At 39.2% G+C, this 12,506-nt stretch overlaps 1 protein-coding gene, 1 long non-coding RNA gene and 1 pseudogene across 4 annotated transcripts; 1 reads left to right on the top strand and 2 right to left on the bottom strand.

Annotated features, from left to right (window-relative positions):
* Positions 1 to 1,233: 1,233 nt before the first annotated feature.
* LOC108822277 (uncharacterized) lies at positions 1,234 to 2,798 on the bottom strand. 2 transcript variants are annotated; one of them, XR_001944738.2, is made up of 4 exons: positions 2,515 to 2,798; positions 2,307 to 2,410; positions 1,823 to 2,137; positions 1,234 to 1,468 (listed from the first exon to the last, which is right to left on the bottom strand). It is a non-coding gene; the product is annotated as an uncharacterized LOC108822277 (long non-coding RNA). The 2 variants fall into 2 exon arrangements; XR_001944737.2 differs by having other exon boundaries at positions 2,351 to 2,410; positions 2,515 to 2,796.
* A 382-nt stretch (positions 2,799 to 3,180) lies between these two features.
* On the bottom strand, positions 3,181 to 9,542 carry LOC108822276 (uncharacterized). 2 transcript variants are annotated; one of them, XM_018595315.2, is made up of 14 exons: positions 9,133 to 9,542; positions 8,055 to 8,703; positions 7,536 to 7,940; positions 7,006 to 7,224; positions 6,709 to 6,920; positions 6,238 to 6,312; positions 5,940 to 6,011; positions 5,754 to 5,852; positions 5,596 to 5,667; positions 5,409 to 5,523; positions 5,084 to 5,152; positions 4,689 to 4,938; positions 4,422 to 4,542; positions 3,181 to 4,326 (listed from the first exon to the last, which is right to left on the bottom strand). In XM_018595315.2, exons 1-14 carry the CDS (start codon positions 9,277 to 9,279, stop codon positions 3,370 to 3,372), a joined length of 3,462 nt encoding a protein of 1,153 aa, XP_018450817.2. In that variant the 5' UTR covers positions 9,280 to 9,542; the 3' UTR covers positions 3,181 to 3,369. The 2 variants fall into 2 exon arrangements, with proteins under 2 accessions (XP_018450817.2, XP_018450816.2); XM_018595314.2 differs by having other exon boundaries at positions 7,536 to 8,703.
* A 131-nt stretch (positions 9,543 to 9,673) lies between these two features.
* On the top strand, positions 9,674 to 12,049 carry LOC108821020 (PLASTID TRANSCRIPTIONALLY ACTIVE protein 6, chloroplastic-like; annotated as a pseudogene).
* Positions 12,050 to 12,506: the final 457 nt, after the last annotated feature.

The raw sequence follows: 12,506 nt of genomic DNA, 5'->3' as shown, positions 1-12,506 counted from the left end.
TTTGTATTTGCTTCTGCCCATAAATATTCTGACTACACAAATGCAAAAAATAAAATTATTTGTGGTAAGCTATTTTTCATTTCGAATACGCCAAAATATACATGCTATCTTTGAAATATTTATTCTACGTATGATGTGAATATCCCATTAACTAAGTTTAACCTACGTTAGGATTAGTAAATATAACCTACATTAGAATCTGTACAAACACAAAAACGAACTAAGCAAACGAAATATAAGTCATAAGTCATAAAAAAAAAAAAAAAAAAAATATATATATATATATATATAGTATTTAAATTAAAAAAATATAGGAATAAGATGATTTTAATATATGATAAAGAATGTTAATATATGCAACTTGAAAGAATGTTAATATATGATTTAAATTAAAAAAATATAGGAATAAGATGATTTTTTTTTCAGTACATGTTGGAAGTATGTGAGATTAAACTTTTCCAGTAAGAGTATTTAAGAAACTAGAGCCGGCCCACCCTACGGGCGGGATGTAAATTTAAAAATATTTAAATTGTTATTGTAAATATATAATATATATATCAAACTGGAATATGTAACTAATATTTATATTTTAAAATTATTATATATATATATATATCTATATATATATATATATGTCTGATCAGTTTATAATCGACCAATTTTCAGCTTATGATGTTGGTTAATCTGATTCTGGTAAAGTACATGTCTAGCATCATCCATGTTGCGGTTTTATGCGCGTTATGGTTGAATAATCATCTAACAGTTGATGGAATTGATGGATTGTGTCAACTATAATCTCAAAAGTTATTTGAATGAGTTTATTTTTAATCGTAAGTATCTAACATGTGTATTTTGTGTTTATCTTTATTTCTTTTCCTAATACGGGTACGACCGATGACTTTGTGATTATTGAATATAACTTAAATTCTAGAAAGTATTTATGATTTGCAGTGTTCAAATTTTGAAATTTATTAAATACACTTAAATTCTAGAAAGTATTTATGATTTGCAGGTTAAAAATTTGAAATTTATTAATGGCTAAGAAAATATAATAGGAACGTATAGAATGAAAGGTGTGAATACCAAAGGTGAGATCGTGGTGGGGGCTGTATAAATTGGAGAATTAGCGAGACCTAGGGTAAATTGAGAAGAGAGTTGGGCCAGATGCATGATAGATTCCTACTTCACGCTAATCTTTTGTTCTCCTCTTCAAGCACTTCACAACACTCGTGGTGGTGATACTCATGCTGGGTTTATATTTTGTAACTTGCCACAGGAAAAATTGGATCTTTGTATAGAAGAAGAAAATAACACAGACTTTTAAGTCTGATAGTTAGCCATGTACATGATTTTAATCTCTTTTGGTCTCTCCTTCATCTGACAAATCTCATCTTAGCTCTGCATCAGACTCGTGTTTCCTCATCATCCCTTTACTCTCTTCTTCTTCTTATCTTAGTTGTTGTCCCATCTGATCAAACAGAGATTCCATGTATCATTAAACATAGAAGAAAATGACAATTCTTATTTTAGATCATATGAACGAATCTCAGTAGATTTGATGAGCATTGTCTACACTACTTGAAAGCTCAGACAAAATTTGAAAAATAGCCAAACCCTTTATATCACAAAAGCTCATCACAATAATAAGCACACTGTTATTTTTACTCTCGAGATCACTTCAAATCAAATGTTCAAAAAATGTATCTGGAACATGTCTTTTAGCCAGGAGATAGTAGATACAGTATAAGCAGAATAAGCACACTGTTATTTTTGCTAAAGCAAAACGGAAAAAAAAAACAGAAGGCTTCAAGAGAGATGATACCTTTCAACCTCTTCCTTTGGCATATATATCAGTAAATGGCAGTTCATCATCACTATGAAGCAGATACAATAACATTCCAAAACATATATAAAAACGCAACTGGCGAGAAAAGACCAAGCAATATAAAAAAATATTGTAAGAAGCAGATTTCTTCAGAAGAGGGACGACCAAGAGCAATCTGCATCACTTTTTAATGGCCAAGGAAGAAACAGAACCAATAGAACTATATTTCACGACAGTCTCTCTGAAACCCTAAACCATCGAAGGCGTCTACAAAAGAACACACAGCTTTCCAGTTTGCCGTCGTATAATCGTCTGAAACACGTGTAAAGAGGAGAACCTCATCAACAAACAGTATTGAAACTATCTCGCAAAGAGTGAAACAAATGTTCGGATTGAAAATAATGGAAATTTTGAGATCATATGCAGGATTATGTTTTAAAACTACGATGAACATGACTCATGAGTTTGAGGAATCGACAACCTTAGCGTCTACGCGGAGCATGTCTACACCTATAAACTACTCACCACGTTTCTTGCTTCCCAAAATCTAAGCCGCACTGATATCATTGAAGAACAACAGACATCCTTCAAATCAGAGAGTATGATAGATGAGGTAGCCATTATACCCAAAATAATATTCTTTTGATATTAGGAATTGGGAGGATGATGCTCAAAGGATGAAGCCTAACCTTTATATAGGTGGAGAATCACCGCATGGAAGAGGGATAAGATTCACTGAATGAGAGATCCTGGCTGTAGTGGGTCGGAAATTGTTAATGACAATGAATCAATGCAACTTGTAACGGTTTGGTAGTGAACAATCGAGACGACACGATCAGACATCAACGCATAGATTACTCATGAAGTCTCCTCTCACACGACCTCTCAGAACCTCCATTGTTAGAACCGTAATCAGATTTCAGAGGAGCCGATGAATCCTAAACTCTGGAAGGTGAAGGTGAAAACTGGGCTAAGCTTTTGTTTCTTTCTAAGCCCATAACACATTAAACAAAGCCCACACATAATTACGTAACTTAATGAAACGATGCGTTTATGAGAGACAGGACACGTGTCGCGTTGATAGCCTTTGAGTTTATGACCTGTCCGCCTACGTGGACACCCTAAGAGAGATTAAAACCCTCTTTTATATAAATAGATAGGTATGTGATTCTGTGTTTCATCAGAGATTTGTATTATATGACCAAAAGATATCCATTTGGGGTGACTTGTCAACTCTGGCTTTAAGTTCTTTTTGTTGTAAAATTGAATTCGTATATTTATTTGATGTAATTTTTTTGATATTTTTGTATATCACTATTATTTGCTTTGAAAATAAAATTCTCTGAAAAGAAAGATTTTAAAAGAATTTTTTTAAATCGGAGATCAAAAGAAACTTTTAAATGGCAAAATAACTATTATATATCAACAACAAAAATAAGCAAACAGAGAGAAAACCAAACAAGTACATAAAACTCTTCCGACTGTGAGAAAAACAGCAAACTATATGTATGTGATCATACTCGCATCACACGTGGGCATGGGGGCTAGAAGGCATTCCAGTGATCAGAGCTCCGAGGTGTCTCAGCTGTATTTGTCGTTGTTTTGAATGGTCCCGTAGAACCGAACGGGTCATGGTCATCGAACCCAAACCCCTGACTGTAATCAGAGTCTCTCGTGCTTCCAATTGAGTCGAATCTCGTCAACGAAGCTTTAGGTGTCTCTGAAGTGTTGTTGTGGTCATAGCTTTGTGCATTGAAGGAATCATATCTCTGATAGTTGAAAGAATCAAACCTTGATGCGAATGGGTCTGGCTCGCTTGTGCTGCGCATCGAGTCTGAGCGGGACAGAGAGAAAGCGTCATTGCTGTTGTTATTGCTGTTGAATGAATCGAAGCGGGAGAAGCTGTTGGAAGAGTAGTCATCGTGTGCAGCAGGTGTGCTTGGGACAGAATCGAACATGAAGGGACTTCTTCCTGGGAACAAGTTGTCCGAACGTGGAGTCTCTGATGCAAACGGCTTCCCACCAAAATCAGACGTGCTATAAGCAGGAGTGCTTGGGACAGAGTCATCGAAGAAGGATTTCTTCTCGGGGAACAAGTTTCCAGGATAAGCAGGAGTGCTTGGAACAGAGTCGTCGAAAAATGATTTCTTCTCGGGAAACAAGGTTCCAGGATAAGCAGGAGTGCTTGGAACAGACTCATCGAAGTACGATGTACCTGCGTAAGCAGGAGTGCTTGGGACAGACTCATCGAAGTATGATTTATTGCCTGGGTAAGAGGCAGTGGTTGTTGCCGGGGTGCTGGGGACGGAATCAGCAAACAAGGAAGGTTTTGCAGTGAAACCGTCGTTGGCATTTGCCGGGGGACTTGGGACAGAATCAGAAAATATAGATAGCTTTGGAGGGAGGAAGTCATTTGATAGGGTGGAACCCGTTTTTATAGGTTTAATGCTGAAATCATCGAATCCGAACCCGAATCCAAAATCAGTATCATGCTTCTTGTCCTGCGTAAACACACAACACTCAGAACAATTAGATTAAAGATTGGCGAAGTATCATTGTATCAAATATTAATTTAGAGCTCGTGAGCACATTATACCTTTCCGTTGTCAGGGTTGAAGCTTGAAACTGAATCTGTCTCATCGTGAGAGTCATAACTAGGTTCTTTTACAGTTTTTCCAGCAGAAGGGGTAGATTCACCATCATCATGGCCATTTTCACTGAGACAACATTGAGTAAAATTTAGACAGTTTTAGTCACCCGAGATGTGTAGGAACATATCATACTCAACTTTACATATTATCCATGGTTAAAAAATATGCAATCCAAAACACACAATGTCTAAAATAAAATAAAAAAGGCGTACCTCCGCGTATCTTTGGTTCTGGGTGACCCATCCAGAGATCCGTTTCTATCTGTTTTACCGTCTGAATGTTCAGATGCCTCTTCTCCACTGCTTGGATTTTTCTCTGTTTTAGACTCAACATCTGAGGATGAAACGTGTTCACCTTCATTTGAAGAGACGGTAACTTCTTTCTTCCAAGTAGATGATTTTTCCTTTGGTGGGGCAATGACATTTTGGACATCAAGTGTAAGCTCCTTGACGAAGGTAAACCCTGGAATGAGAGAAAAATTAGGATGCAATTCTTCAAGGGTTAAACTACAAAATCCATTCCCTGTTTTGGAAGACATGACCCCAAAAGACAAAAATATAAAGAAAAATGATTAAACATGTAAAGCCATTCATCTTGATAATCTCACCTTCTTCCTCTAGCTTATCCCAATCTTCATCCCAATCAGCAGCACCTTCTTGGATTCCAGGTTGCCAACCTGTAAAACGTGAGAGAATCCCATGAATATATAGAAAGGAAGATACCACATGTATAGAGTTGTATCGATAAAGTTTTCTGGCAACAATACATAAAGTGCCAAATATACTGAGTTTAGGTTGTACAAAAGACCACCATTTGATCATATTACTAGATACTAAACTAACAGTCATGTGTTAACCTTTCCTGCCACTGATCAAGAAAGTATTATACTAAAGTTGATATTTAACTTGAAAGGAGAAGGTGTAAATCTATACCAAAGGGAAGCTCCACCAGAGAAGTGGGTTTGCCACGTACTCCATATTGTTTGCAGCGCTCATTCAATTGTTTAATCAGTTCCTCAAGGCCCGATTGGATGTGTTCAGTGCGCTCCTACAAGACAAAACATTCAGGCAAAAGAACTACCAATCACATTCAATCAACCAGATAGCACGTGAGGTTTACCTTAACAATACTATCATCAAGCTTGCCTTCTTCAAATTTGACTATAGCCTGGTACAATTCCATTTTCTTCTCCTGCATTTTAAAAGGGAAGATTATCATATTTCTGAAGGCGACAATTCAAAGTACGACATACTCCGGGGATGATGCTTCTAAACTACCTGTATATCGCGGAATGTCGCTTCTTCAATTGTCAATTTAGAGCCTACATTGCCAGACTTCTTGTATTTCTCCTCGTATTTTTTTGCTAGGGATTCAAGCTGGATTACAGGTTGATTTTGTTAGGTAATCAAACTGGATCTTTGATACCATTATAGAAGAAGTACGACATAAAAGAAACTCAATACCTCACGTTTATCACCCGAGACTCTCTCCGTGATCTCATTGTACCGGTTGTCACATCTACTCTTGTATAAAACCTGCACCCAAGGAACCAACTGGAAAATGTTAGATACACAAACCGATCGTTGGTAATAATAACGTGGTCCCTGAAAACAACTATTTCCTAGAAATTTTGAAAGCGCATAAGAAATATACAATCATAGAGTCAAACAACTGTTGCGTCTACTTCTTGTGATCATTAAAGCGATTTCAAACAACATTATAGGAAAGAAACGACCAAACTTAATAAACAAATATACTTACAAGTTCCTGCATTTTAGCATGGAAGAACTCAATTTTCTGCTTGGAATCAGCTATTTCCTTTTCAAGGTCGTCCACCTGAAAGACCAAAATACAAGGATCTTGAGAAAAAAAAAGAAACGGGTCACATAAAATACTAGGTTACGTCAATAAAGACTATATGGACAACTGATCACCTAACGGGAATAGCACATGAATTGTAGTAAGTAGCTTAAATCAGGTTTAGAAAAGAATTAAGAACTATGCATAGTTCTCAGAGGCTGTTTGATTATCTTCTAGGTTTGGAAACTTATAATCTAGAATATGACTACCAAAATCTACAATTATTCATATTAGTGTCATATGAAGAAGAGGTGGGGGTGAGGAGGAAGACACCTTCAGATGAGAGAAAAAGAAGAAAAAAAAATTGACTTACGCTAATCAAAGAAATTCACCACATTAGCAAATTAAAATCAGAGAGAAACAAGAGAGTGCCTTTTTATCAATAGCAGTGGCTTCTTCAAACTTTGAGTTGAGCGAATCTTGCTCCTCTTTGCTAAGTTGATCCACCAGCTGTTTTTCCAACTCAGGCATTTTACGCTTTGGCTGAGTGGACTGGACCATTCCATCACTAGGAGAGAGAGGGACCGGCCTTGGAGGCTTTCCTTTGGGAATTGCTGGTGGTCTCGAGGCCCCATGAACTTGACCTACAATATTTAATCCAAGAATGAATATCCATACTTCAGAAAACTAATGCAAGTAAAGCAGAATTAGGTTTGTGTGATGCAATACCATGTGTATGTCCCCAGGATGCATTGCCTTGTGGTGCCACAGATTGACTAGGAGAGGTAAACATGCTCTCACTAGATATTATAGTGCTTGGGAATACAGGGGGAAGAGGTCGGCCCTCTCTATAACGCTCCATTAGATAGACAGCAATACAGAACTCTCTCAAGGAAAGCATGCTATCATTATCTTGATCAGATAAGTCCCATACCTGCCTCAAAGCGTCTGTAATACCAAGGAACATCATTGAACACATAAAACGGTCTATAATCCCCATATAAAGTACAACAATTTCTACTTGGGATGATATTAATATCACTATCCATGTATCGTCTACACGTTGAAGAAAACATGACTCAAGATTTCACCTAAAATGGCAGTTGACCAATAATTCCAAGACTATACAAACAAATATACATAACTGGAGAAGTGTCACTTAATTATCATGCATGTTCACCACCATTATAAGAACATGGTCAAACTGAAACTAAAATAGTGGTTAGCGAATGAAGCTACAGAAAAGAAATGTAGCCTACCTCGCGGGAGCTTCCAACTTAAGAACAGATTCCGAGCCTGGTGCCCAGTGATCTTGCCGTCCCTATCAGTGTCAACTTGCACAAATACCTTTGCATATTTCTGGACGTCAGCTGGAGTCATTCTTGGCCAAGGGGCTTGGGACTGGGGGTGGGGTTGGTGTTGGATTTGAGATTGGGGGTGGGGTCGGGGGTGGTGCTGGGGTTGGTGATGTGGTTGATGCTGGGGTTGGTGATGTGGTTGGTGCTGTGGTCGGGGTTGGGGTTGGGGCTGAGACTGACGCTGCGTCATCTGACCAGAAGCTGCAAGCCCAACACCAACAGTAGAGCCAGTTGTACCAGAAGAAGGTGAGATGCCCATTGTCGACGTAGTTCCCACAGGATGTTGTTTTGGCTGCGAGGAAGCAACTGTAAACACATCTCCGAAAAGTGAGTCAGAGGGAAAACCATTTCCTGATGCAGCTAGTTCCTTTGGATCCTTGGCTACCAATTGATTGGATGGAGCATCTAGAGCACGAGCACCTGAAGGAGCAGATGAATCTTGGGGCTTATGCACCGGCGCTGATTCTTGAGGTCTGGCTGTTGTAGAGCTTATTACAGCAGGTGTCATATGCGGTTTTGGTGTATTGTTGGCAATTGAGTTAGGTGCCGTCAAACCATATCCACTTTGATTCGAAGGTATTTGAGAATTCACTTGCCCAGAGGGCCCGACACTTCTGCCGCTGAGCCAATCAGATGGCATAGGTTGGTTTGCCGTACGAGGCGCAGTAGTCCCTCCAGATGGCATAACCTGGCTTTGAAAGTTTTGCTGTGGTTGAGATGGAGGCGCCCCCATAAATTGGTTCTGCTGGCCCGTTCCTACTTGTTGGTTACTACTGCTTACAGTTCCACCCATTTGAGGCCCTCTCATACCAGGCGGAACTGAAGGCAGTGACGCACCCCCCTGAGCTTGTGTAGCAGGCACAACTCCCCTAGGCTGTGGAGAGGGTGTTGCAGCAAGATTTATTTTGGGAGCAGGGATATTGGCAGAAGCAGGACCATAAATTGCAGCCTTGACTATCTCAGGAGTTAATTCCCGTCTACTTTGCGCCACAGTAACCAACTTTAGAGCATTATAAAACTCCGCTCGACCAAGGTAACCAGCCTTTTTTGCATCTGCGCAGGACCATACCTACAAGAACGTTAAAAAAAAAAAGCTCAACCATCAACAATCCAAAGACTAATAGTACAATAGACGCTGAAACTTATATCTAAAAGAATCTGCAGATGTTATCTATAGTCCAACAACGTATGATGATACTTAAATATTTAGAGTTCCCCTCATTGCATACAAGTAGATACATCTAGATTGCTTCCCTATCTTTCAATATCCTCAAGTAGCAACAGTACATATTACAAAAATGGATTCTCCTATAGAATCACACAAGTAGAGTACAAGCTCTAGAATGAAAAGAACCACACAGAAGAAAACAAAATGGGACAAAATACGTCACGCTTCTACCAAACGATCCCAAAGATCAAAGATCCGATTCGAAAAACTCTAGGAGCTACAAGTATATTCTCAACAATCAATCAAATACTGCAACGAAGGGAAGAGAACCTGAGCAAGGACGTTTTTAGGCAAATTGGAGCCTTGGAAGAAAGCGACGGCCTCAGCTCCACTGATACGACCATCTCCATCCAAATCCGCTCTCCTGAAATAAGCATCGAACAGATCCTGGCTCCCCGTCGGCCTCGGCGCTGCCATTTGAGGATGATCCGAAATCTAGCAGCGAATACAGTGTGTAGAAGAACGCGATCGAATCGTAGAGAAACCCCTAATTCACAAGGCTACGCAGAGAGCAATCGTAGAATCAGTGGGAGAGATGGAGAGAGATCACCACATCGCAGGAGGGAGTCTCGATTGGGATCTGTGACGGTGACGGTGACGGTGACGGAGAGGAAAAGGAAGTAACGGAGGTCGATGAAGATTCTCGCGACAGAGAAACAAATCTAATTTCCCCCGGGATTGAGATGGGAAAGCCGGTACAGCGCGATGGAAGAAGAGAAGCTTTTTTTTTTCTGGGGGAAAGTTAAAATGTTTATTATTATAAGATCGATCGTATAAGAGCCTCGAGAGTCGAGATGCAAATATCATACGGACAGAAGCTTACTGTAAAAAGTAAATAAACAAAATTAAAATTTACTTTTTCAGACACTGAGAGAGAGCTTTATCCCATTTACCCATGCCGTCTTCCGCCGCTTCTCCCTCCTTATCTCTACTCTCACTCACTTCCAAACCTCCTCCGCCTTCCTCCACCACACAACGTCTCTTTCCTTCACTCACAACCTTCCCCGATTTCGCGCCATTAACACTCAAACCCCGCCGTGGCCGTTCTACCATCGTTAAAGTAGAAGACGTCGACGCCGACGGAGGTGGACGACGACGAGGAAGTGGACAACAAGAAAGACTACGACGTCGAGTACGACCCCTTAGCGGCGTCGGCAGCGCCGGCGACCGAGACATCGCTTTCGTGCAGAGCAAGAGCATTGTATCGACGCAGGGATGGGACTCGGAGATGGTGGTTGATCACAGGATAAACGAATTACGAGTTCCATAAGATCAGCTTGCTTGACTGTGATTTCTTTATCAGGAAGCCGCCTGATCCTGATAACGATGTTTATGATTTCAGAGAGGTGTGAAGAAAGTTCTCTGCTTTAACTTTTTTTTTTTTTTAAATTCTCAGTTGCTCATTTACGGCGTCGTTTTTCTGATGTGGCTGCAGATGTATGCGACTCCTCCGGATACGGATATTTACTCCATTCCGAGAGTTCTTGCTCCAGTGCCTCAAAAGGTCAGCCCTTTTAATCCTTGCCGGTCCTTGTTTGGAACTTATATGCTCTGTTCTGAGATTAAAATGTTTTTCATTTATACTCAATTGCTAATTCATTTGACATGGTTACTGTCTCTTATATGAACATAGCTGCGCCAGTTTTCTATTCTTTGCAACTGAGAATTGAAATTTTGAAAAGTGAAATTTGAGTTATGTAAATGGTAAGAGCTTGTTCCACCTCTTAGTATGATCTTAATGTGGCAGCTAGGTGTTGCTCAATCAATTTTTCCCCTTTCATTCTGTTTTTCATCCAAGTTTTGTTTACTAATTTTTGTATGGTGCTAATAACACCTCTCTTAATGATGTTTTACAAGTACAGTATGTTCGATGTGCTATGAGTGACTATGAATGTTACAATGTCACTGAACCCCCTATTGATGCTCCTCGAGATTCACTCTACAACTCTGAGAGGGAGATTCCAAGGTACGTCATTTTGAACGGTTAGACTCATCAGGTCGTTGGTGCAGTGATTATTTGTTTTGGCTACATTGCTTGAAAAACACACTACTAGTATGACACTAGGAAACATGTTAACTCGAAACTACTTGGTTTGGTTCAGTAGTTAGTTTCTGTTACATATATGTCTTTGATCATTGTTTATTCATTATGCAGGTTTTCTTGACGATTAAACGACCCAGAATTTGTGCTACACCTTGAAGAGATCTATGTTATTGATTCCAAGAGAAAGTCAATCACCAGAGCCAGAGTTTAGGTATGTCTGATTGTTGCTTTCCACTTTATTTAAGCTTTCTTTCTCATTCTGGGTCTGAGCACAAACCTGAGCTGAATGTGTCTCATGCTGGTTTATGTTGATGCTATCTATATATAATATATGTCATAGTTCTGAATCACGTTAGCTTGCTTAAAATACCTTGTGTAGTTCAAAGCTGCTAAGACAATCTTCCTTCCTTCCCATATTAAAGGTTTAGAATGTTTCAGGTGACAGTTCCGGAGGAAGAAAAAGGGATTGGAAGGATGACTTGCTCGTGATACGCGATAATGGAAACTCCTTTAAAATCATACACGTGGTAGCTTTCAATATCCCCAACCATTCTTCTGGCAGTCCTTTTGGATTCCTTTGAACTAGCGTTACTCATCTCTGCTCTGTGTTAATATATTTTGTTGCTTCTTTCAGGGGGAAAGAGTTGACCCGACAACGGTAATAGAAAGGGAAGAGTGGACCAAGACCCGAGAAGACAAGGAGAAACATCTCAGAAAGCTACGAGACTTCAGAGTTCAGAGTCTCAAATTGGTTCTAAAACAAACCGTGAGAACCAAACCAAACCACAAGTTAGTGGAGTTCCTTCCTTGTCCATATATTGCGTATAGGTATATAATATGAGAGCAGAATCAATGATATGGTGGGAAGATTCAAGATGTGTAGTTCCATGGTAGACAAGGATTTTTGAACTAAGGTACTTCACTAGTAGCAGCAGAGATGAATGCATTATTAGATGTTATAGGCTGTAGAACAAGTATGTAGATGTAATAGTCTGACTAACATTAAATGACTAGAGAAGCTAGTTTATTATGCTTATTGTTACTTTAAGAACTATAATGAGGACACGTGTACGGTGGCTTTGTTTGGGTTTCACGTGAGTGGGATGACATTTGCAGGAATGGCCGACAGTGGCTTTCAATGTTGTGTGAGTGGTTCCACCGGCCCATTCTGTGACCTCAAACATTAACTACCCTATTCAACAATCACAAACTGATAAATGAATTAATATGTGCATGCTACCATAGGTTAAAACAAAATTTACACGTAATAAGTGATAATAAATCATCTTAAGCAGAAAATAAACACACGTGTGTAAATATATCTCAAATAAAAATGAGATTGCACGTTAAAAATAAACAAGATTGGCAAGAGAAAACATTGGTCAAAGACTCAAAATGGAATTACGTCAACGATTAGGACCATTAGATCAACAAACCGATAAATATATATATATTTTAGAAAGCGTATACGAACGTCGCACAATTTTTGCGACCATTTACTATACTTATCTTTGAATCGTCAACCTACCAAAATACATTAAGGATCAAACAAAAGACAAGGACCTGAAACGTTGACGACAGAGAAAAAAGGTGACAAGGA

The sequence above is a fragment of the Raphanus sativus genome, chromosome 8, assembly GCF_000801105.2.
Source record: "Raphanus sativus cultivar WK10039 chromosome 8, ASM80110v3, whole genome shotgun sequence".
Classification (NCBI taxonomy): domain Eukaryota; kingdom Viridiplantae; phylum Streptophyta; class Magnoliopsida; order Brassicales; family Brassicaceae; genus Raphanus; species Raphanus sativus.
The sequence above is the reverse complement of the archived record's forward strand: the minus strand, read 5'-3'. Positions and strand labels throughout refer to the sequence as shown.

Bases quoted from the DNA above. Each gene is read 5' to 3' on its own strand.
- LOC108822276 (XM_018595314.2), bottom strand. From the start codon at position 9,279: ATGGCAGCGCCGAGGCCGACGGGGAGCCAGGATCTGTTCGATGCTTAT. The intron at 5,668-5,753 runs GTAGTTTAGAAG...TTTAAAATGCAG, and splicing joins CGACATTCCGCGATATACAG to GAGAAGAAAATGGAATTGTA. The intron at 4,327-4,421 runs GTATAATGTGCT...GTGTTTACGCAG, and splicing joins TCAACCCTGACAACGGAAAG to GACAAGAAGCATGATACTGA.